General features: G+C 36.0%; 1 protein-coding gene across 9 annotated transcripts in view; it reads right to left on the minus strand.

The window, feature by feature from the left end:
* Positions 1 to 438: 438 nt before the first annotated feature.
* Positions 439 to 22463, minus strand: part of LOC125872405 (TNF receptor-associated factor homolog 1a-like) — a 32124-nt gene continuing 10099 nt past the window's right edge. For 3 of the 9 annotated variants that reach the window (XM_049553128.1, XM_049553131.1, XM_049553133.1), the window contains exons 2-13: positions 17609 to 17810; positions 12653 to 12764; positions 11740 to 11828; positions 11580 to 11648; positions 11366 to 11495; positions 10697 to 10855; positions 10074 to 10422; positions 9821 to 9933; positions 9273 to 9414; positions 7811 to 8274; positions 7545 to 7731; positions 439 to 1995 (exon numbers count right to left, since the gene is read on the minus strand). In XM_049553128.1, coding sequence (XP_049409085.1) covers positions 577 to 1995; positions 7545 to 7731; positions 7811 to 8274; positions 9273 to 9414; positions 9821 to 9933; positions 10074 to 10422; positions 10697 to 10855; positions 11366 to 11495; positions 11580 to 11648; positions 11740 to 11828; positions 12653 to 12764; positions 17609 to 17789 — 3414 coding nt within the window. In that variant the 5' untranslated portion in view covers positions 17790 to 17810 and the 3' untranslated portion in view covers positions 439 to 576. The other 6 variants (XM_049553135.1, XM_049553134.1, XM_049553127.1 and 3 more) reach the window with 6 other exon arrangements.

Below are 22463 nucleotides of genomic sequence, written 5' to 3' on the forward strand. Positions count from 1 at the left end.
GGGTATACGTGATCTATTTCGCATAGTTCAAGGACAATTTTGATCTTTTTCCGTTAAATATTTCATGGTCAAAAGACTAAAAGGAGAAAAAGACATAATAACACAGACGAATGGGACTATTTAAGTCTTGATCGAACCAGAAATTCCAACGATGATAGAAAGAAATGAAGGAGGGAGATGTAAGTTGATTCTTCCAAAGAGTCGGAGTAGTTGGTTGGTAATTCTCTCAGTGAAAAAGAATGAAGCATCATCCACTTCAGATGCTCTCTACCACAATGGAACCTGCTTCAATCCTCACATTGACAACATCATAAAAACTGGAGATTATACAACTATATATATTATATGTCAAGACCTTACCGATAATGTGCTTATATATATATATATATATTAGACGTCAGGCACCAACTTTTAAAACATCAAAAAGCCAATACGCGTTTTCAAAAGCTAAAAAATATGAGGGCAGAATCACTCTTTACAGAAGGGCTACAACCTCGCCTCCAAACCTAAAGACACATTACGGCAGAGAACAGTCAAATGTTTCGGGACTAAGCTCCCTCATTAAATAGCTAGCTTTCAAAACCCATTTGAAGGCCTAAATACTCTATACCTATTTACACCACACGCCATATTTGAATAATCAGGGGTGTGGTACAGGTAACCAGTATCAGTATGACCATTTCTCATTCCAAGAAAAGATGGATCAGAACGCATCAATTGCCACTGGTCATGAACTAACTGATCAATCTGCCCATTTACAAATTGTGGATTAGGCTGCGGAATCATATTCCTAATACTATTATAAAGGCCTCCAGAATAGTAATGCTGTAGCTCATCGTGATAGCTTCTTGTTCGCTCAAACCTACAAGAGCGTGTTGAGGGACCTAGATCAGTTGCCACACTAATATCACCCGGATAACTGAACTGACGATTTAGATGGTTGCTATATCTTTGCCAGCCTGAGTTTGGTTCAGAAGCCCTTCCAATTCCATTCTCATCGTTCAGCAAGTCATTGATTATATCAAGATGTGGAAATTCATCTGCCAATACACTCTGGGACTGACAACCAGAAATGCAGGCAGGAAGCTCAGATGGAAGATGATCATGGGTCCTGCTGTTAACAGGCTTTAACATATCAGATTCCTGGATGTCATTTAAGACGAAAGGATGTGATACTGACCTACTATAACTTGCAGAACTCTCCCATTTCTGTCCATTCCATGAGGTATCCTCATTCGCCATTCCATAAGAAAAGCTTGGTCCAGCAGATCTATGTTCTGTTCTTTCCGGGCCCTCAGGCGACAACATTAGACCAGAAGTCAGTGAAGGTGATTGAGAGTATGGATGTGGTGAATTAACGGCTGAACTTGGAGAATGTGGCTGACTAAAACCAACTGGGCTTCCAGAAACAAGACCGCCCATAATTGCATTTCTATAGGACTGAGGAACATAACTATGTGTTGCTGGTGAAGGATCAGGACCCAATCGACCAGCTGCACTAACTGAACGAGGTAATAATTGTGTTACCTGAACCATGGAAACAACAGGGGAAGCAGGCCTAGGATCAGTAGCTAGAGGAGCACTCAACGGTCTCGACTGGGCAGGCACTTGTCTAGAGATAGACCTTTCAGCTGTGGCAGAAGTAGTCACTTGTTTAGACAGGGACTTCTCAGTTGAAATTGAAGCAGGCTGTAGCAAGGGCTTCTTCAAGGGTTTTACCTCTACAGCTTTATGAGGATCAGCCTTCAACATCACGGAAGTTTCAGCTGAGACAACCACCGGACCTGATTTATCAGTCAGCTTAGGGCTATCTGAAAATGAACTTTTGACCAAGATAGGATCACTAGTGACCGAGATTTTCAAATTTTCCTTTGACTGAACATCAGATACTGTACTTTTTTGAGGGCTTCTAGGAGGAGACTGGACACTGGGCTTCAATATGGAAGATCTCTCTCTATCATCAACTAGATTTCTCTGCTGCAAAACTGCTACTTTCTGCATACAGCAAGAAAACGACGTTGCATGATAATTGTAATTCAAATATGCACATAATCAAAGCACCTACAGAGTAATCACCCTTGAAGTAGTCAATCAATTGGAAAGGCCGGCATCTCACCATATGCATATAAACAAAAAGATGAATATAGTTAACAAGTAACATTCAAAAGCCTATGCAATTAACCAATATTTCAGAAATACATTTTTCTAGATAAATAATATTCCAGAAGAACATCCTTAAAAGACGGGATAGTTTCCACAAGTTTCTTTTTTCCATTTCTTTGTTCATAGTTCTATAAAGAAACATTAGTGGAAGGCAGTGTTTCGGACGACGAAAGGCGACAAGGGTTTGCCTTGCCACAAGGCGAGGCGAGCGGCAAGGCGCTCACCTTTTTGAAGTTCGGCCCAATTAATACCCAAAAAATAATAATTTAATTGCATATATAAATAATTGTTAAGAATTCCCACATCGGAAAAGGGATGGGAATTTAGTCTCCTTGTATGGACTTGGACAATCCTCCCCTCATAAGCTAGCTTTTGAGGTTGAGTTAGGCTCAAGATCCATCTTCACAGGGTATCAACGCTTTCTTTAGTGAGAAAACAAGAATAATAAGAGAACAAAATTGTTGAATTTTTTTTTCCAGCAAAACCTTCACTGTTCTGCGATTCCGACACTCTCCAGGGGTATTGTGCGTATACCAGTACCACCATTACGATTGGAATCCTCACAGGTTGTGTTTTTCAGCCACTTTTCTGGCAGTTCTTTTTTTTTCCAGCAACTTTTTCAGGCAAGACGGTAAGCAGTTCTCCAGATCGTCTCCAGTTGTTTTCCAGATTTGTTCTTCAGTTTTTTCCCCAGAATTTACTTTATTTTTGAACACTAATAGATTTGTTTTTTATGTCTCTCAGATCCGATATGTTTAGCACTAAATCTGTGAGTTCCACCAGCCCAAACCATGGCATCACCACAGAACCTTTGACAGGTAGTGCAAACTATTTATCTTGGTCTTCCTCTGTTCAATTATGGTGCAAGGGACAAGGAACACTTGGATACACAAGCCAAGGATAATACTGAAAAAGATAGGGACAAATGGGAGAAGATTGATGCTCCATTGTGTAGTCTTTACGGAAATCCATTGATTCAAAGTTGATGCCATTGTTTCAACCAACCAAACTTGCTTCTTAGTTTGGGAAAAGGCTCCTGGGCTATACAAATGACATATCCCCTTTTTATAATGTGATTTCTCGGTTGACTAACCTTAAAAAGTAGGACTTGGATATGTCAACTTATCTTGGACAGGTTCAGGAGGAATTTAATGAGTTAATGCCCACTACTCCAAATGTTGAAAAGCAATTAGAGCAGCGTCAAAAGATGTTTCTAATTGTTACACTTGCTGGACTTCCATCTGATCTTGATTCAGTGCGACATCAAATTTTGGCTAGCTCTACTGATCCTGTTGTGGATGACCTGTTTGCTCGATTGTTACGACTAGCTGCACCACCTATGTCGTCTAGTTTCACCTGCATATTCTTCTGTCCTAGCATCTCAGGCCGGAAATCGGCATGGGAAACAACGACCAAGATGTGGTCATTGTAACAAATTGGGTCATACCCGTGAGGTGTGCTACTCTCTACATGGTAAACCAAAGAATGCTCAAACTGAATACACATGTAATCCCACCAATCAACTGTTCTCTTTGTCTGAGGTAGAATACACTGACTTTCTTCAGTATCANTGATTCAGTGCGACATCAAATTTTGGCTAGCTCTACCGATCCTGTTATGGATGACCTGTTTGCTCGATTGTTACGACTAGCTGCACCACCTATGTCGTCTAGTTTCACCTGCATATTCTTCTGTCCTAGCATCTCAGACCGGAAATCGGCATGGGAAACGACGACCAAGATGTGCTCATTGTAACAAATTGGGTCATACCCGTGAGGTGTGCTACTCTCTACGTGGTAAACCAAAGAATGCTCAAACTGAATACACATGTAATCCCACCAATCAATTGTTCTCTTTGTCTGAGGTAGAATACACTGACTTTATTCAGTATCAAGCAAGTAAGCAGGCATCTTCATCACTAGCTTTTGTTGCCCAAGTTGGTTTTCCTGTTGCTTGTATCTCACAGTCCACCACACTTGGCCCTTTGGTTATGGACTCAGGTGCTTCTGACCACATTTCTGGTGACAAATCTTTATTGTCTAATATTACACTCTCAGTCCCTTCCCACTGTTACATTAACTAATGGTTCTAAGACCATGGCAGCCGGAGTTGGTCAAGCCAATCCCTTACGTTCCTTGACTCTAAATAATGTTCTTTTTGTCCCTTTAGCCTCTTGCCAATAAGCCGTTTGGCCAAGGCTTTAAATTGTTTCGTCTCATTTTATAGTGACTTCTTTGTCATACAGGACCTTAGTACGGGAAGGATGATTGACGAAGGGCATGAGTCAAATGGACTTTATTATCTCAATTCTCACAAATCCACTACAGTTTGTTCAATCTCAGACTCTCCAGATTTAATCCACAGACAATTGGGACACCCTAGTTTATCAAAACTTCAAAAGATGGTACCTAGCTTGTCCATTATCACTACGAAAAATGCGAATAGAAACACCAAACTGGTTTTTTATTTCAGCACAGAAAGTTTGAAATATGGGAAATAATTCAGAACGATCTTTCATTAAGAACATCCAAGTGCACCTTGAGTAATCATCAATGAAAGAAACAAAATACTTAAAACCCAATGTAGAACTGACTCTACTAGGGCCCCAAATATCATAATGAACTAAATGAAAAAGAGACTATGCACGATTAATAGGACTACGTGGAAAAGTAGCTTGGGTGTGCTTCCCCAAATGAGATGACTCACAATCTAACTTAGACAATTTGGACAAGCTAGGTAACCATCTTTTGAAGTTTGGATAAACTAGGGTGTTCCAATCGTTTGTGGATTAAATCTGGAGAGTCTAAGATTGAGCAAACTGTAGTGGATTTGTGAGAATTGAGATAATAAAGTCCATCTGACTCATGCCCTTCGCCAATCATCCTTCCTGTACTGAGGTCCTGTATGACAAAGAATTCACTATAAAATGAGATGAAACAATTTAAAGCCTTAGCCAAACGACTTATTGACAAGAGGCTAAAGGGACAACTAGGGACAAAAAGAACATTATTTAGAGTCAAGAAAGGTAAGGGATTGGCTTGACTGACCCTGGCTGCCATGGTCTGAAAACCATTAGCTAATGTAATGAGTGGGAAGGGAATGAGAGTAAGTAATATTATACAATAAAGATTTGTTACCAGAAATGTGGTCAGAAGCACCTTAGTCCATAACCCAAGGGCCAAGCCCGATGGACTGTGAGATACAAGCAACAGGATTACCAACTTGGGCAACGGAAGCTATTGATGAAGATGTCTGCCTTACACTCTAGTGGTATTTGGGAGCTTGTTCCTCTACCTCTAGATAAATCTACAATCGGTTGTTGGTGGGTATATACAGTGAAGGTTGGGCCTGATGGACAGATTGATGCACTTTATGGATATGGCCTGAAGCAGTTTCCTCAAGCATTGCTTGGGAAGTTTAGCATGGTTATTTAAGAGTTTGGCATGGTTCGAAGTGAAGCTGATCATTCTGTGTTTAATTGTCACTTTGCTCCAGGTTTGTGCATGTATTTGGTAGTGTATGTTGATGACATAGTTATCCCAGGCAATGATAATGAGGGAATTACCAAAATTGAAACATCACATTTTCCAACACTTTCAAACTAAGGATCTTGGTCTATTGAGGTACTTCTTGGGCATTGAGGTTGCTCAATTCAAATCAGGAATTGCCATTTCACAAAGGAATTATGCACTTGTTATTCTTGAAGAGACAGGGATGATAGAGTGTAGGCCTATTGATTCTTCAATGGATTCAAATGTTAAGCTCCTACCAGATTGGGGGAACCTCTTAGCGATCCAGAAAGATATTAAAGGCTGGTAGGAAAGTTGAATTATCTCGCAGTGACTCAACCTGATATTACCTTCTCGATAAGTGTCGTAAGTTAGTTTTTGATCTCTCCTTGTGATAGTCATTGGAATGTAGATATTTGCATTCTTCGATACATAAAATCTGCTCCAGGGAAAGGACTTCTTTATGAAGACTGAGGACATGAGAAAATTGTTGGATATTCAGATGCAGATTGGGCAGGGTCACCAGCTGACAGACGATCCACTTCTGGATATTGTGTTCTAGTTGGGGGAAATTTGGTGTCTTGGAAAAGTAAGAAACAAAATGTGGTTGCTAGATCTAGTGCAAAAGCAAAATATCAGGCTATGGCAGTGGCAACATGTGAACTCATATGGATCAAGCAACTACTGAAGGAGTTGAAATTTGGAGATACTAAAGGAATGGAACTTATGTGCGATAATCAAGCTGCACTTCACATTGCATCGAATCCAGTATTTCACGAGAGGACCAAACACATAGAGATTGATTGTCATTTTGTTAGAGAAAAGGTACTTTCAGGAGACATAGTCACAAGGTTCGTGCAGTCAAGTGATAAGTTTGCAGACATATTCACCATGTCCCTAGCTGGTCCCAAAACAAGTTATATATGTAACAAGCTTGGTACATATAATTTGTATGCACCAGCTTGAGGGGTAATGTTAGAATCCTAGGAATATTCTAATTTCTATAGCATATGTAAATATAGTAGGTAGCTTGATTTGATATTGATTTGTAGTGATTAGGTATTGATTTCCTTTCCTTTTTAGGACATGTATACTTAGCTATTTAAACCCCAATAGCTTGTGGGAATAATCAAGCTAAGTTCTCTCTCAAACTCTTCTCACAATAATCAAAATCTCAATAGCAATAACATATAAGAAAATATTTCAATTCAAAAGCTGAAAATAGATAATACATACTTGGAACTTGAATGAGAAAAAAACAGAACAAAAGTCAAAACAGTGAGAAAAAAAACAGAGGTAGAAGTGACTATGAAGAAGAAGGAGAACGAAATAGAGGAAGAAGAAATCTGAAGAATAAAAGAAGAAATACATATTGGTTAGATTTTGGAGTCGTCGAAAAAAGTCTAGCTAGTCGCTTGAGGAGTCTAGACGAAAATCTTAAAATTACCTTTTAACATTTAAAACCCTAAATTGGTCGCCTTTTTTTAAAGAAAATACAAAAGGCAGCCCCTTTCTCGCCTCTTGCCTCTCACCTTTGTCGCCATGGCGTCGCCTTTTGACGATCGCCTCGCTACAATGCTAAAATGCGATGAAGGGTTGCCTCGCCTCGCCTCTCGCCATTGGCGATGAGGCGACCGCCTTTCACAACACTGGTGGAAGGAGATGAGCATCTAATGTTCACCACAATGTGCAAAGGAGAGGGTCGTCAAAAAAACCTAGAGGAAACTATCAAAAGAAGGCAGTTTAGAACTAAGAGAAACACATGATTTAGGTGCTTCAACTTGCTGAGTGTTCAGCAACCACACTTACAGGATTATATCCACTCTGTCTGGAGGGGCAAACAAGGAATGGGTACAGGGAGAAGATGAAAACCTTGTTAGTTGCTTGCTGTTCGCACGAAGGAAGTGCAGTAGCCTGACACTCAGATCCTGTTGCCCCACAGCTTACAGATGTATCACTTATCTGACCATCATCTGAAACAACATCCGACGTCTGACCAAGTGTTTCACTAGCCCAATCAGCTGCCTTACAAGTTGACCTGCTTCGTTCATTTCTCCCTCTAAAAGGTTGAAATACTAGGAATTATAAGTAAAGACAGACATTTTAAAAGATATTTAAACGGAAGCAGAAAACCTTACCTGCTAGGTAAGTTCTGTTTTTTCTGGATCAAAGGAAAACCTCTGTGGGTTCCATTAATAACTACTGAAACAATTGAGTCAGTGGAACACGTTGATGAACTATCATCCATCATGGAAGGACTTATCCTTCCTGCTATCACATTCTGCGAAGCTGAAAGGCCAATTAACCTGCTGCAACCAGCTTCCACAGATGGATGCACCTCTGAGCTATCAGTATCCCAGTTGACAGGACTTGCATTTCTGTCTTCTGAATCAGGATGAATTATGGAGTCTAGAGAATCAGAAATATCAGAAACCTCTTCCAGTACATCTGATTTACCAAGTACTTGTCCTGGCACCTCAGCCATGTACTCATTTCCTTCACCAATGGGACCATCAACTTCAGTCTCATCATGCACCATAACATCAGGTTTTTCATCTCTCTCCTTATCCTTTGCTTTCCGGATATTCCGCTTCTGTTTAGACTGAAGTACAAAGTAAGCAACTAAACGCGATAAAATTTTACTGTGCTCAATGTGTTGTTAAATGAAAATAAGTGATTTTCAACATTAAGTTTGCTTGTATGTAGCATGCATTTGAGTATTTTCTAGCAAATAATCACTTTTCTGCATAATCAGTTTCTGACTGGTCAAGCAACAAATGAAATCTCTAAATAACACAAAAGGCGAAGCAATAAGACAGTGATGTGAGCAATTACATTGTATAGCACCAGAACCTACAAATGATCTTGCTAATCAAAATTAAAAAAATAAATTTGCACCAAGGATAAATACCCAGGGTCATACATGAAAGAGCTCCTTAGTACAGCATTCCATATATACTTTCTAAAAAAATTCCAATTGAAGCATCTTGCTTAACCTTCTCTGGATAAGTTATGGATCATCTTTCTTATCCTAAATGACATCAAGGGGCTTGTGGGCTACATTGTGCAAGAGCGATATATATGTGTATATATATATATATATAACAATTGTCCTTCCTTCAGAAGGTAGGGTTAAGGCTGCACACACCACCCTCCTTAGACCCAACTTGTAGGATTACACTGGGTATGTTGTTGTAATTCTTGACCTACTCAGTTGGCGAGAGTGATTTTATCGCATGCTAAACTCAACATAGGGATTCTATCCATTTGTGACAGGTCATTAATGCAAACTAATGATAGAATACTTAGTTTTGTATACTAAACCTCCCATTAAAAAACAGCCAACAAAATCCAAAGGAACTTTTTTTCCTGTGTGTGTGTATGGGGGGAGGGGGGTAACTCTTGCTTTTCTCTCTATTGGGTATGTTAGTCTCGCTCTCTGCTCAGTAAGTACGTCTGCTATGAACCTAGTAGCATCTGAGCCACCAGCCACAGAAACTGACCTAGTATCATCACTTTCAGATGTGCCGATTAATTGTATAATTAATGAATCTGATTCTTCATGCAATTTTTGTAATGAAACTCAATGCAAATCAATACCTGTTTTTTCTTTGACTTCTTTTCCTTCTCAGATGCTCGTTTAGCTTTCTTCTCAATTTCAGCCAGCCAAGCAGCCTCTTCACGGATGAGTTCCTCTTGCCTCTTTAATGCAACAGCTTCCTTATATGCAACCTCTATTTTACTGCAGAATGTAAGCAATTAAGTGACTGTTAACTATTAAAAGCTGTAGTCAATAACAAAATACCACTAGCCAAAGGAAGCAGCAAAACTCATAACTTGTAACTAGAAGAAACAAACAACATCTCCCCTCTCTGATGCAGAAAATGCAGTTAATAATGCAAGGGGCGCCAACCTATTCTGCTGGCAAAACTAATAATCCACCACAACAATCTATTAATGTAATATGAAGATCAAGCTCACTCAGAGAGAGATATGCAGAGTCAAATTCAATGCAATCTCAGTTATGTCATATAACATGAGCGCTCGCTCTCCTTTCCTTGCAGATCCATAAAGACCTGGAAATAGTTTCTGCATTGCCTCGCAGTTAAATGACAAAGAAAAGGCAACTAACTCATTTAAAAATTTACCTGAAAATATGCGCAAGGACAAATATTTCAATAGTTCGCCGACCTAGTTCAGTTAAGCGCCTCTCATCACGCTGAATGGGATCTCTGTTCGTGTCCTCCCCAGAAGCGGCATCCTAAAATGAAAAAGTAATGGTAAAAGTAACTTAAAAGCTAGTGACGCAATTAACACTAGAATTGTTAGACATTTTTTGCAAGGGCTATAATTGTTGGACATATTTGCATATAGTTTCAAGAATGCAATTATGCAACTCACCTTTGTACGGTTCTGAGGACCTTTCTCATCCTTCGGAGGCAACGGCTCCAAAACAGCCCTCTCAAGCAAAAGCAAGACATCATCCACCAAGACAAACATGTCTTTCTCCAGGTAAACAATAGGAACTGTTTGTTCCACTGCATCTAAATGTTTCCCTTTACCTGTCTGTCCATTACTCTGGTCTACCAGAGCTTTAAGCCCACTGTACAACGAATCCATCACAAGAGTAGACGTAACCTCTTTTTCTATGAAGAAGTTCTTGACCACCATTTTCAAAATCCGATCTGATTTCTCTCTGGACATGCGGCGTCTAGAATTTTGGTCTATTCCCAGCCAAAAAGCACAGAAACTGAAACACCATCATACATAAGCAGTCAGTAAGTTTAGCACGGAGATTTAAGAATTAACACAATTCAGACCATAAATGACATTAGGCAGTGACCAACAGAAGGCAAGAGGAACAAAACCTTATTCAACATATATCTTATATATGAGTATGAGTCAGTAGCCACCAATAATATAGCTAAAATATTACAGAACAAAAACATAGAAAAAGAAGCTAGAAGCTATCACACCAATAATCTCCAAAACATGGAAAACAGCTAAGAAAATTTGCATCCTACCTCGACCATTTAGCTTTATCCCCTATTAGTTTCCCAAGCTTTCCTCGTCGCTCTTCCACAAAACGACGGCAAGTTTGCTCAACATTCGTTAAATACACCCTAACAAGTTCTCGCCGATATTGACAATCAAGGCTACGGAAAGGACGCTCTGCTTTCTCCCTACAAATAAACAACATAGGTCAAAATGGTTAGCATCACAAATATCTCCGTAGAATCTGATAATCACTGTTTAAGATCCATAAAAATATAAATGAGACAGCTCAAGAGCTCAAGACTAGATACTTAAGAAGACAGCAATTTCTTTTTATATGAAATGGAATTTTATGCTCAAAGAGAAGAATACAGAGGAGGATTGGATGTCCACAAGCTGATTAGAAAAGTTAAACCGAAAAATTAAAATAAATAGAGGCCTCCAACTAAAGATATTATTTCCTTGGTCCACATTCATTTAAGTTACTATTTGGTTCATACTTAATACTAGGCAGTAAGGGTACTTCTAATAATTCATCCTGTCCATGTTGAAACCGATGTCTAAGTTGACACTCATTAGATATACATCAGAAAAAGGTGTTATAGACTAAACAGTGTAAAACTACCTATATGAATAGACCCCCATTTATTCATTAAATGGGAAAACCAAACTATATAGAGGAAAGAGTCGAGATAAACCTGATGACTTGAACTTGAGCTTTGATAATGAGGGTATCAGAATCAAGAAATCCATCTACAACTTTGGAAACCTCCATAAATTTTTTCCATCCCCAGTCATGTTCTTTCTTCCAGAAACGATGCAATGTATCTGCAGAAAAATTTGCAACAGCATATTAATGTGATAGGAGGGAACCAAGAAGTCCATCACACAAGCAATGTCTAATAAATTCACCCGAATACTTGGACTTCTTCGGATCTTTGTTAACCACAGCTATAGTAAATTGTGCAAAATGACTCCAGCCTGTGTTATGAAGATAGAAAGGAAAAACATCAGCTCAGCTAAAGCATCATTTTCAAAATAGCTGTGACAGACACTATCAGCATTATCATACCCGGAAGAAGATTGTCATGATTAGCCACACAAAGAAACAAAGAGAGATGACTGCTGACATCACATCCCTGAGGATAAATCAAAATATACCTGCATCCAACAGTTGGATAAGAGAACTTTTATCAGTAAATTCTTAATTTATAAATTGATAATTGTCATTCGATGAGAGGAGAAACAAGCATATAAGAATACAGAAGATGCTACTGTTATTCCTGCCAATTGGCAATGTCGACTAAAAGTTACAAAAGTAGCAAAATGGATCTCAGATCTAAACTCTTAAGTTTATTCTCACAAAAGACAAAACTACACATATTACTTTATATTAGTATAACAAGAGCATGGTAGTCAGCACTTAAAGAATATTTTGTTTCGACAAAGAGAAGGAGCGGGGGCACGTCATATATGAATCAATTCATTTGTGTCCGAACAGCTCAAGGGGAAATAAAAGGATTTACTTCATTGTTTTTATCCTTTTACAAATTGAAAAAGATGAAGTGGAGGAGTTACACAGCTTTCCTCTCCTACTTCTAGACTAAAAAAGAAACACAACCCTTACATCTCCCCTTTGCCTAAAGGAATAAAGAGGAATGCACATAAAGCTTTTCAGCAACTCTCTGCTCTTTACCTCTTAAAAGAGAAAGCCAAATAGGAAAGATAGAAAAGACTAAGTGGTCCTATGACCATGTAGAATAACTTCAACATAATAAAAACATAAGTAAAAGAGTTTAGTCAATTAACAGTTGAATGCCATAAACATAGATCAGCAGCTGATGCATGATTTTTCCAAATCAATACAACTGCATGGGAAGTGGGAAACACATCTGGCTATACCTTCTAAGCATTTAAAAGACGAGATCATAGAGTCAATTCCACATGTATATTTCACAAGACAATTCTTCCCAAAGAAATAATACCATTTGTAGCTGCCAACCTCAAAAGTATCACTCCGAAGTTCTCTCTTGTTAATTTGTGAAAACTTATCAATCTTCCAGGTACATTTTTGATATAGCTCAACCGGTTTAGGTCCTGAGAGACAATAGAAAAGGTTAAGAAAATAAATAAAGCGAAGGGCTTTAAATAAGGCACATAAAATAGGGAACAAGTAGAAAACTGGTGAAGTATAAGGAGTATAAGGAAGAAACTTCATCTTAGGAACAGGTAGTTGTCTCTCTGAAAGTTAGCGCAGAGGCTAACACTACCAAAATCAACATATGTTCCACATATCCAATTGAGATAATACATAATTACCCCCTCAAATTATAACATTATTTCAAAGAGACATTGAAACGTTGCTAAGGTCTTAGTACACTCTTATTGTTGTTTGATCTGTATTTATCACCACCTTATGAGCTCAGGTGGGGCATAGAGTGTATTTCACTCTCCAACAGTGAGTGAGATAAGCGAAAAAAAAATTCCAGCATTTTTAATATATATTTTTTATTAGAAATATCCTTTTTTAACTTTATCTATTTCATTTAAGTTTTTCAATTCTTTCTTTTTCTTTTTCGATCCAGAAGACCCAATTTGGTTTCGGAATTGTGCATCTCATTATCTTCTTGTTGACTTGAGTGAATATGGTTCTCGCCCATCCTCTTATCATTTTTTTCGTAATCTTCTTGCTTCTCTTTTTTTTTTCTTTTACCTTTTCTACCTTCTGCTCTGTTTCTTCGAGGGTTTTTTTCCGTGAACCTATTCTCTAATCCATCATTTCTCTTTGTTTTTTCCTATGGTTTTTGTTATGGAGTTCTGTAGCGAGTTAATTAAGGAACTTCAATTCATCATATTGCAGTAAAAGTGTACTATTAAACTTCATCCTGATGGAGTTACGATGCATCATTTTGTAATGGGGTAAGGAGCTGGAGATGGTGGTGATTTTTAATTTTCAAAGTATAATTTGGCAGTGATTTTGATTTTCGATGTTAATTTTGATTTGGTGGTAGAACCAGTGGAGGTGGTATTATGGCAGTGGTGGTGATGGTAGCTACGCCGGAGGATGGCCAGCGATGAGCAACAAAGGGTTGGGATTACAAGCATACGATGAAGATTGAAGAAGGAAAGAGAAAAGAAGATATAAGGAAAATAAAACAAGAAAAAACATTAATTAAAATACAGATTAGATAATTAAATAAATTTGACACATGGCAAGCAATAATTGGTGCGTAATTTGCACTTCTTTTCTTATATGTAAGGTTGACTGGAAAATGGGGTATTTATACCACTTTTAAATTGCTTAAGGGGTACTAGGACCCTCGCAAACCTCCAATGTCTCTTTGAAAAAAGTGTTATAACTGGAGGGGGTAATTATGTACTAATGTACTATCTCTATACCAATTAATGATGATATCTTTCCCACGGGGAATTATCCAAGTATACTTTAAGTATATCTAATAGATAAAAATACCACATGCTATTTGCAATTTACTTCTTGTGTAGAAACTAAGAGAACAGAAGAGTATAATATACTGATACTTTATGGTATAATGAATGAATACAATATTCATCTATTATAGGTGTCAACACAATACATATAATATTAGTCCATTGCGGGACAATCTTATCTCAAAACATGAAACTTGAAGCACTTAACACCTATGTTGCTCAGACTCTTCAAGAATATCGTCGGGTGCATGTCAATCCTCCAAAAGTAGTGAAATTATGGAGGATCCTACATGGATGTAGCAACATTTTTGGAGAGTCAGAACAACATAGCTTAACACTTCACCATATCAGTTTTTTTTTATGAAGTCTTCACCATATCAGTTAACACTCAAATTCGAGAAACTACTTCAGTTTTTTTTTAAAAAAAAATAGCGAGAGTAAATAGTCCCCAAAATGATAGCTAAAGAGCTTACCATGAAAACAATCACGCGCTTCAATCCCAAATTAAATGGGTTATATGAATCATCTACATCCATCTTGCTGTATTTACACCCATTTCATTCCAATACTAAATAATTGGTCTTATAACTTAAGAGTTGGCGTAGACATGCCCATTTTTATTATAACCATGGTGTCCAGTAAAATTTCGCACCTTGACTAACTCTACGGGATACCTGCCCACCTCCCACCGGCAACATGTACCAAATAACTCTATCCACAAGGCTAGAAAAGATGGGAAGAATCAGCTAGTGTTTTTTGTCTCTGCTAGGATTTGAACCTAAAACCTCATGACTCTAAATCACTTCATTGCCCACTAGGTTACACCCTTGGGTGCCATTGCCATTGTTTAAAAACGAGAAAAAAGAAAAACTATGAGCTCTAAATGAAGAGATTTCTAAGGCCTCATTTTGTTTTTATTAAGATTAAGATATTTAAAATTGAATACACATCTGAAATATTAAGATGTTCATTAAGCATTAGATGTGTCTAAACCCAAATACATATCTGAATATTAAGATGTGCATTAAGATTAAGATTTGTGAATCTAATTACACATTTGGATATTAAGATGTTGTATTAAGATTTAAATACTAATTAATTAAGATTGTTTTTTTTAACACTAAAATGTATAAACGGTTGCTATTCAAAGATTAACAATTATAAAATTCAATAAATACTAAATTAATCTAATACTATATATCAATTGGGGAAGATGTTAGCTAATAGTAAGTTATGGGTAGTAGCTAATGGCGATGGTGGTGGGGAGTAGAGGTTGATGCTAGTAGTTGGTGATAGTGGATGACGTAATAGTTGTGGTTGTGGTGAATAATGATGGTGGTTGACAATATATAACGTGGTGATTGATGGTTGTGATTGTCTGTGGCGACGGGTGGTTGGTGACTTGGGGGTGATGATAGTAAATGATAGGTAGTGGTAGTGACATTTGATTGTAGTGATTGACAATGATGGTAATTGTGGATGAGGGTGGCAGTACATAGTGCTGGGCATAATATTGTTAAAATCGAAAAAACCAACCAAACAGATTTTTTTTAAATTTCGGTTTCAGTTTTTCAGTTATTTCTGTCGGTTTCGGTTTCGATTTTCAATATTTCAGTTTTTCGGTTCGGTTTTCGGTTTTTAGCTTAAAAAAATTGGTTAACCGAAATAACCGAAATTATATATATCTATTCTTTACCCCCTTCATTTAATCTCAGCCCATGCCCATTGCCCAGCCGGCCCATAGCTGATAGCCCACAACCTTAATTAAAATACTGATCTCAGCCCATGCCCATCCCAAATTCCAATCAGAATTCAGAAATCCCTAAATTGATTTTCCTAACACAAACCAAACTCTCACCTCTCAACTCTCGTCTCAGTTACAACTTGCGTATGCCGCAGCTCGTCTCTCAACTCTCATCAGTCATCTCTCATCTCTTGTGCTCGCAACTCAAAAGTCGAAGGTCAGTGCTCACTGTCCATGAGAAGTTATTTTGAAAAAGAAATGTAAGAACCTAAAATAGATGTATCCGGAATTTAAAATTTTCAGTGTAATGCTTCTTTTGCTAATGACATTGATGTAATGTTGGAGTTCTTGGAATCCCTGCAGTTTTAAGAGACTCATACGATCATACCCAGCAAACTATCTTTTACTAGTGCAGTAGTGGCCAAGGAGAAGTATTTGACTATGTTCAAGGAGAAGCCCCTGTTTTGACCTCTCCAACAGTTCTCTCACCCTAATAACCACATTATCCATGTCATGAAAGAAGGTTATCTTGCTCTCCAGCTTGTTTAACTGCCAAGAAACAACTTGAATGGTTGAGAGTTGAGACTTGGTGAAATAGATTAAGGCTAAGAAAGTCAGATTTTGATCAGTTTATAATCAAGCAAGCAGAAAATTATCCAGATGCCACAGCCCACAGGCCACATTAATTAAATTTGGTTAAACCGAAAATCAAACCGAAATTGTAATAACCAAACCGAACCAAAACGAATTTATTTCAGCTTGGTTTGGTTTCATATTTTTGCCAAACCAAAAAACCAAACCGAACCGAACCGACCGAACGCCCAGCCCTAGCAGTACATAGTTGATAACGATGGGCGGCAACAACGATACTTGATGATGGTGGACGGTGGTTGTAGCAGTAAATAGATGGAATTCGTGAACTATCATTTTTATAGAAATTTTTAAATAGAAATCTTGATGATACTAAAACTTTGTTACATATCTTATCATTCGGATCTATTCAAACCAATTAAGTGATTGAAACATTTAAAAAAAAACACTTAATGATTAAGATTTGAATGACTAAGATTCAAACATAAAAAACGAATAAACTAAATGACAGAGACCTAAATAATTAAGATTAAGTCCTTCATTAAGTGCAAACAAATGAGACATAAATCTCACACTTATCCATATGTTGCCATACACGCAACGTAATAATTTTAAATATTAGTCCCAACTAGTTGGTCTCATTTATATGGAACTTTTTGCTTCCACAAATCTTGTTTTTAGGGAATCTGAATCAAATCTCGAGAATCTGTCAAAGAGTTGCCGAAAAATTTAGATCACCACATTCTTGCCAGATAAGTTTGATAACCAGAATCTGTAAGCAAAAGCTCCCATATTGGAACCTAGTCGCAAGCAAAGACTGAAGTAGCAGTCGAAAAGAGATGTGTGCTACAAAGGATACCAAAAAGAGTCAGGTTGCCACTGCACAATCACCAGAAAAGGTGTTTGTCAACAACAAAATTCGATCCTAATGGTCCAGCTTATCATAATCAAGTTCAAATCTCCCCCAGCCTATGAGCTCTCAGCTTAAAAAAATCTCATTTCCCACAAATGCATCTTAATGGAAACAATATAGCAATTCAAGAGCGAAACAAATAGTACCAAATCAAACAACATAAAACTACTCCCTCATCTGTCAAGGATCAAAAAGAATTTCTAAGGATAGTTGGCAAAAAAACAAAAAAGAGAAACATCATACCACCATCATCGTCGTCATCACTGTCCCAGTATGGAGGTGATGTTGACGGAGTTCCATTCTCCATCTGCTCACAGTACCTCCATTCCGCCAATGTTTCACTAGATTGGCACCGCTGCTGCCCCTTTGACACTTCCTCCAGAGACTTCCCTATTCCTGCCTCCTCACTTGCGCTTGAAGCCATTTCTCACTCCACCAACTTCACCTGTTTTCATTACAAACAAGTTAAACTCCACTACAAATTAACTAATCTTTACACAAAAATTCTAAAGCTTCCGCTTACATTTACGCAAAATTCAATTCATAAGCAAAAAGAGCAATGCAATATACAGACCACGATAAATGATCTTATTATCTAATAAAATCAGTCACCCTCATTGTATTAGCACTAAAAAAGCTAACATCTAGCAAATGCTGAGTTCAATTTTCAAACCCCTACGGAAATATTCATCAATGACTGAACATCACCTAAAATTCCTCAAACTGAACATCCACATTAAAAACACCTTCTGAGTTCTGATAACCCTATTCACATTAATCTATCCATAAAATTATAGACATTCCAAACTCAATCAATAGAATAACCAAACCCCATAAGTTAAAACACAATTAACGAGTAAGGAAAGAAACCCCTCATTCCAAAAAGGATCAGAAATTAAAAAACCTAATTATCCACATCAAGCGGAAGCCTAAACCTAAACCGAAAGCAAGCAAAACAAAGCCGAAAGATAAAACAAAGGTAAGCAAATTGGGAATTACTGAAAACAACAAAATCAGAAGCGTACATCGAAGGGAAAAAAGGACCTGAATTAAAAAAAGAGAGGTGTGTCAATGGCGGAATGGCAGCTAAGGAGAAAGTGAGGAGGGATTGCAGAGGTTGAAGAAGCAGCAGGACAGAGGCGGAAATGAATAAATATATATACAACAATGTGAATTTATTTGTGTCCTTTTATACTGTATTGAGGGGATATTTGTATACTCGTCAAGAGTTTTAGGGCTATGACGTATAAGAATAATATTAAATATGACGTATTGATAAAATTTATTTATATTTGTATAAATTGCGTTTAGATTATTTTTGATGCATTATTTGATTTAGTGTATTAAAGTAATATGCATTACATAATTTGAATAAAAATATTATTCATAAAATACCTTCATAAATATGGTAAAAATTAAAAAGGATGTTATAACAATTTTGAAAGATAATTATGCCTTTAATTAGGGGTGTGCATTCGGTTTTTCGGTTTGGTTTTATACTATTCGGTTTGGATTTTTGGTTTTTGGTTTTGTAAAAATGTAACCCAATCCGATCCAAAATAAATTTGGTTTGGTTTGGTTTTCCTCTATTCGGTTCGGCTTTTTTCGGTTTGGTTATTCGGTTATGTCAATAATTAATAACATATATAACCAAAGTAATAATATTTAATCCCTTAAATATACTTTCTAATATAAATCATAAGTAAAACTTAAAACACAATACTTATAAGTATACCTATTATAGATGTAATTCAAACATAAAATATAAACATAATCATTATGAAAGGCAATAACCAAAAAGGGACAAAAGTGGTTAACTCCAACTTAATTCTATGCCTGAACATTATATATATATATATATATATATATATATATATATATAAAATTCGGTTTTTTTCGGTTTTTCGGTTTTTATTTTTAAAATCCAAAACCAAACCAAAAAACCAAACAAAGTAATTTATTAATCCAAAACCAATCTGAAAAACCAAAAAACCAATCCAAATAAAAATTCGGTTTGATTTGGTTTGGTTATTCGGTTTAATCCGAATAGTGCACACCCCTACCTTTAATCATGCTAATGCATACATTAAAATCTCTTATATTGCTAATACAGTGAGTTTCTCATGTATTAGTTATATACATAGCATAATTAAATTAAATATATAATTAATAGGTGCATTAATTATATATAGGTTACAAAAGTATATAATAGGTGCAATAAGCTAGTAGCCGACCGGTCAAATCCACTAGATATTGCTTAAATAGTATTAATAAGTTTATTAAATATGCATGAATATTAAACTAGTATTCAATTATTATCATTAAAATAGTTATAGTAAAATTCAGAACTCATAAAGTTAAATTTCTAGATTCATCTCTGTTAATAATATACGCATAGTTAATATATACATTATTTTTTAACAGATCCTACTAGCAAACCCTTAATTACATAGCAATAATTAATTGTAAACATGGTATATTTTTAATTATTTATTAATTTTAGCATATTATCAATAATAATTTATTATGCCAATAGTGTAAGGAAAGGGTTTCTTAATATATATATAGTAACTGGTATTAAAAAAAATGACTACATTAAATTGAGAGATCGGAGTTAATTATATATTATTCTAATTGTAATCTCTTAATTTAGATAAACAAAAACGTTATCGAGGTTGGAATTAAGGTATAATAGTAATTATTGTTACTATTCTTGGCTTGACATAGTCAATTTATATAATTTTATATGTATAGATTTTGATTTATTTTAAAAAAGTAAGAGATAGATATATAATATTTCTAAAATCGAATTGCATTACTTGCTCTACTCTAAAACTATGTCATCTTTAATTGAATAAATAATATTTGATTGTTTTTCTAATTTCTTTTAATCTAAGATATGCACATATAATATTTGTCAATAAAACTCTTTAAGCAATGATCTTATCTATGTCATTTCGCTTGACGTGATATCAAAATGACTTTCGAAAGTAACTAATTAGCCCTTTGACCTCTTTTCTTAAAAAAAAGAAAGAATTATAAGGGAACATTTACTAATATTTATAGGTATTGGTGGTAATTCATGAACTATTTTCGGCTAATCAATTTTCAATTTTAGTTTGTTTTTACTCTTTTTGTGGTCCCTAAGTTTAGTTAGCTAATGTCTACACTTTTAGTTTGGCTCATCTAATCTGGTTGACTTTTTCTATCAAAACAATACTAGTACTATAATATAACACTAAATTATAGGAGTATTTACTTTGGAGGAATCAATCCAGAGTTAATTGGTTTAATCAAGAAATTAATGTCTTAAAAAGGAAGAATAGTCATAAGTCATTTATTATCTTCTCTAGAGTGTCAAATGTTGCCCCAAAGTTTATGTAACATGACAAGCATGTCCAAAGATTGACAATTTGGTGAGCTAATTAAGTACTCAATATATAACAAAAGATTAATACTCAATATAACTAAAGATTAGTCATTTAGGTTGACTCTAAATTGACCTATCAAGGTTATAATAAAGCAGTAATGGTAAAAAGAAAAATAGTGTAGAAAATAAATTAACGTTCAACACATTAGTTAAAGGTCTAATCTAATATGTATATTCAGTTAAATTTTTTTTTTAACTCTTAATAAAATTTATTTGCTCTGCCAGCTTGACTGTTAACTTAATTAGTCAAGACACATTTTTCCATAACACGAAAATATATTAGAAGAACTCTCACATGCTTTGTGTCAATCCATTAATTTAGCTCATCTCAATGTAGGGTGAAACTAGTTTGGAAAGTATAATAGCAATTTAGGGTGAAATTAGCTTTAAAAGAGTATTATAAGCATATCTTTGTGTTGATCCTAGCTTGGAAGGACGTATTAGGAGTGGGGTGCCAATGGAATGGTTCGATTGGTTATTTTTTTAAAAATTATATCATCTCAATTTTTTGGGTATTTTAGAATGTATAACCAAAATTAGATTTTTTCAAACCATCCCAATCATATCGGTTTCTCTTCAGTATCGGTACGGTTTGGTTAATTTTTAATATTTTTAATTTTAGAATATCACTTCAAAATATATTATTATTAAAATATTTCTTTTGCATATATGTTCTTTGAAAAAACACTTCATTCTTCACCAAGAAGTCAAGAATGTAAAACTTTGTTTCCATATTGTTTGATCTTTAAACATTTAATAGAAGTGCTTGCATAGATTTTGCTATATTGTTTGATAGATTGTCTATTATAGTATCTGATAAGTCTTAATGTTTCCAGATGTTTTGATGATCCTCACAAATCCAGGGACCCGGTCCTCTGCAGAGTGTCCTCGTCCAGGTCAATGTGCTATACAGTTGGAAAGTTGTCGTGTCAGAGGTTGGTGAAGTCGTCAGCGTACTAAACTAATCAGAATGGACGAGGTTGTTTGTCCAACGGTTAATAATTCTTTTTGGTTGATATAATCAACATGGCAAACAACAAATCATACATTCATTCAAAGAGAGAAAAATTCAAGTAATGGTGGTTGATGATGATGATAGTAAATGATAGCTAGTGGTAGTGACAATTGATTGTAGTGATTGACAACAATGGTGATTGTGGCCGAAGGTGGCGGTACGTAGTTGATAACGGTGGGCAGCAACAACAATAGTTGAGAATGGTGGACAGTGGCGGTAGCAGTAAATAGATGGAATTGGTGAACTATTTGTTACATATTTTAATGATACTTAGACTTTTGTTGCATATCTTAATAATTCAAATTTATTCAAACCAATAAGTGGTTGAAACATTTTTAAAAAAAAATACTTGTCGATTAAGATTTGAATGAGTAAGATTCAGACCTAAAAAACAAATGGACTTAATGACTGAGACCTAAATAATTAAGATTAAGACCTTCACTAACTGCAAGCAAATGAGGTATAAATCTCACACTTATCTCTATGTTACCATATACACCAGTAATAATTCTAAATATTAGTCCCAACTAGTTGAAATAATTTCTATGGAATTTTTTGCTTCCACAAAACTTGTTTTTAGTGAGTGAGGTTGTCACCGCACAATCACCAGAAAAGGTGCTTGTCAACAACAATTCAATCCTAATGGTCCAGCT

Source organism: Solanum stenotomum, chromosome 8, assembly GCF_019186545.1.
Source record: "Solanum stenotomum isolate F172 chromosome 8, ASM1918654v1, whole genome shotgun sequence".
In the NCBI taxonomy this organism is placed as follows: Eukaryota; Viridiplantae; Streptophyta; class Magnoliopsida; order Solanales; family Solanaceae; genus Solanum; species Solanum stenotomum.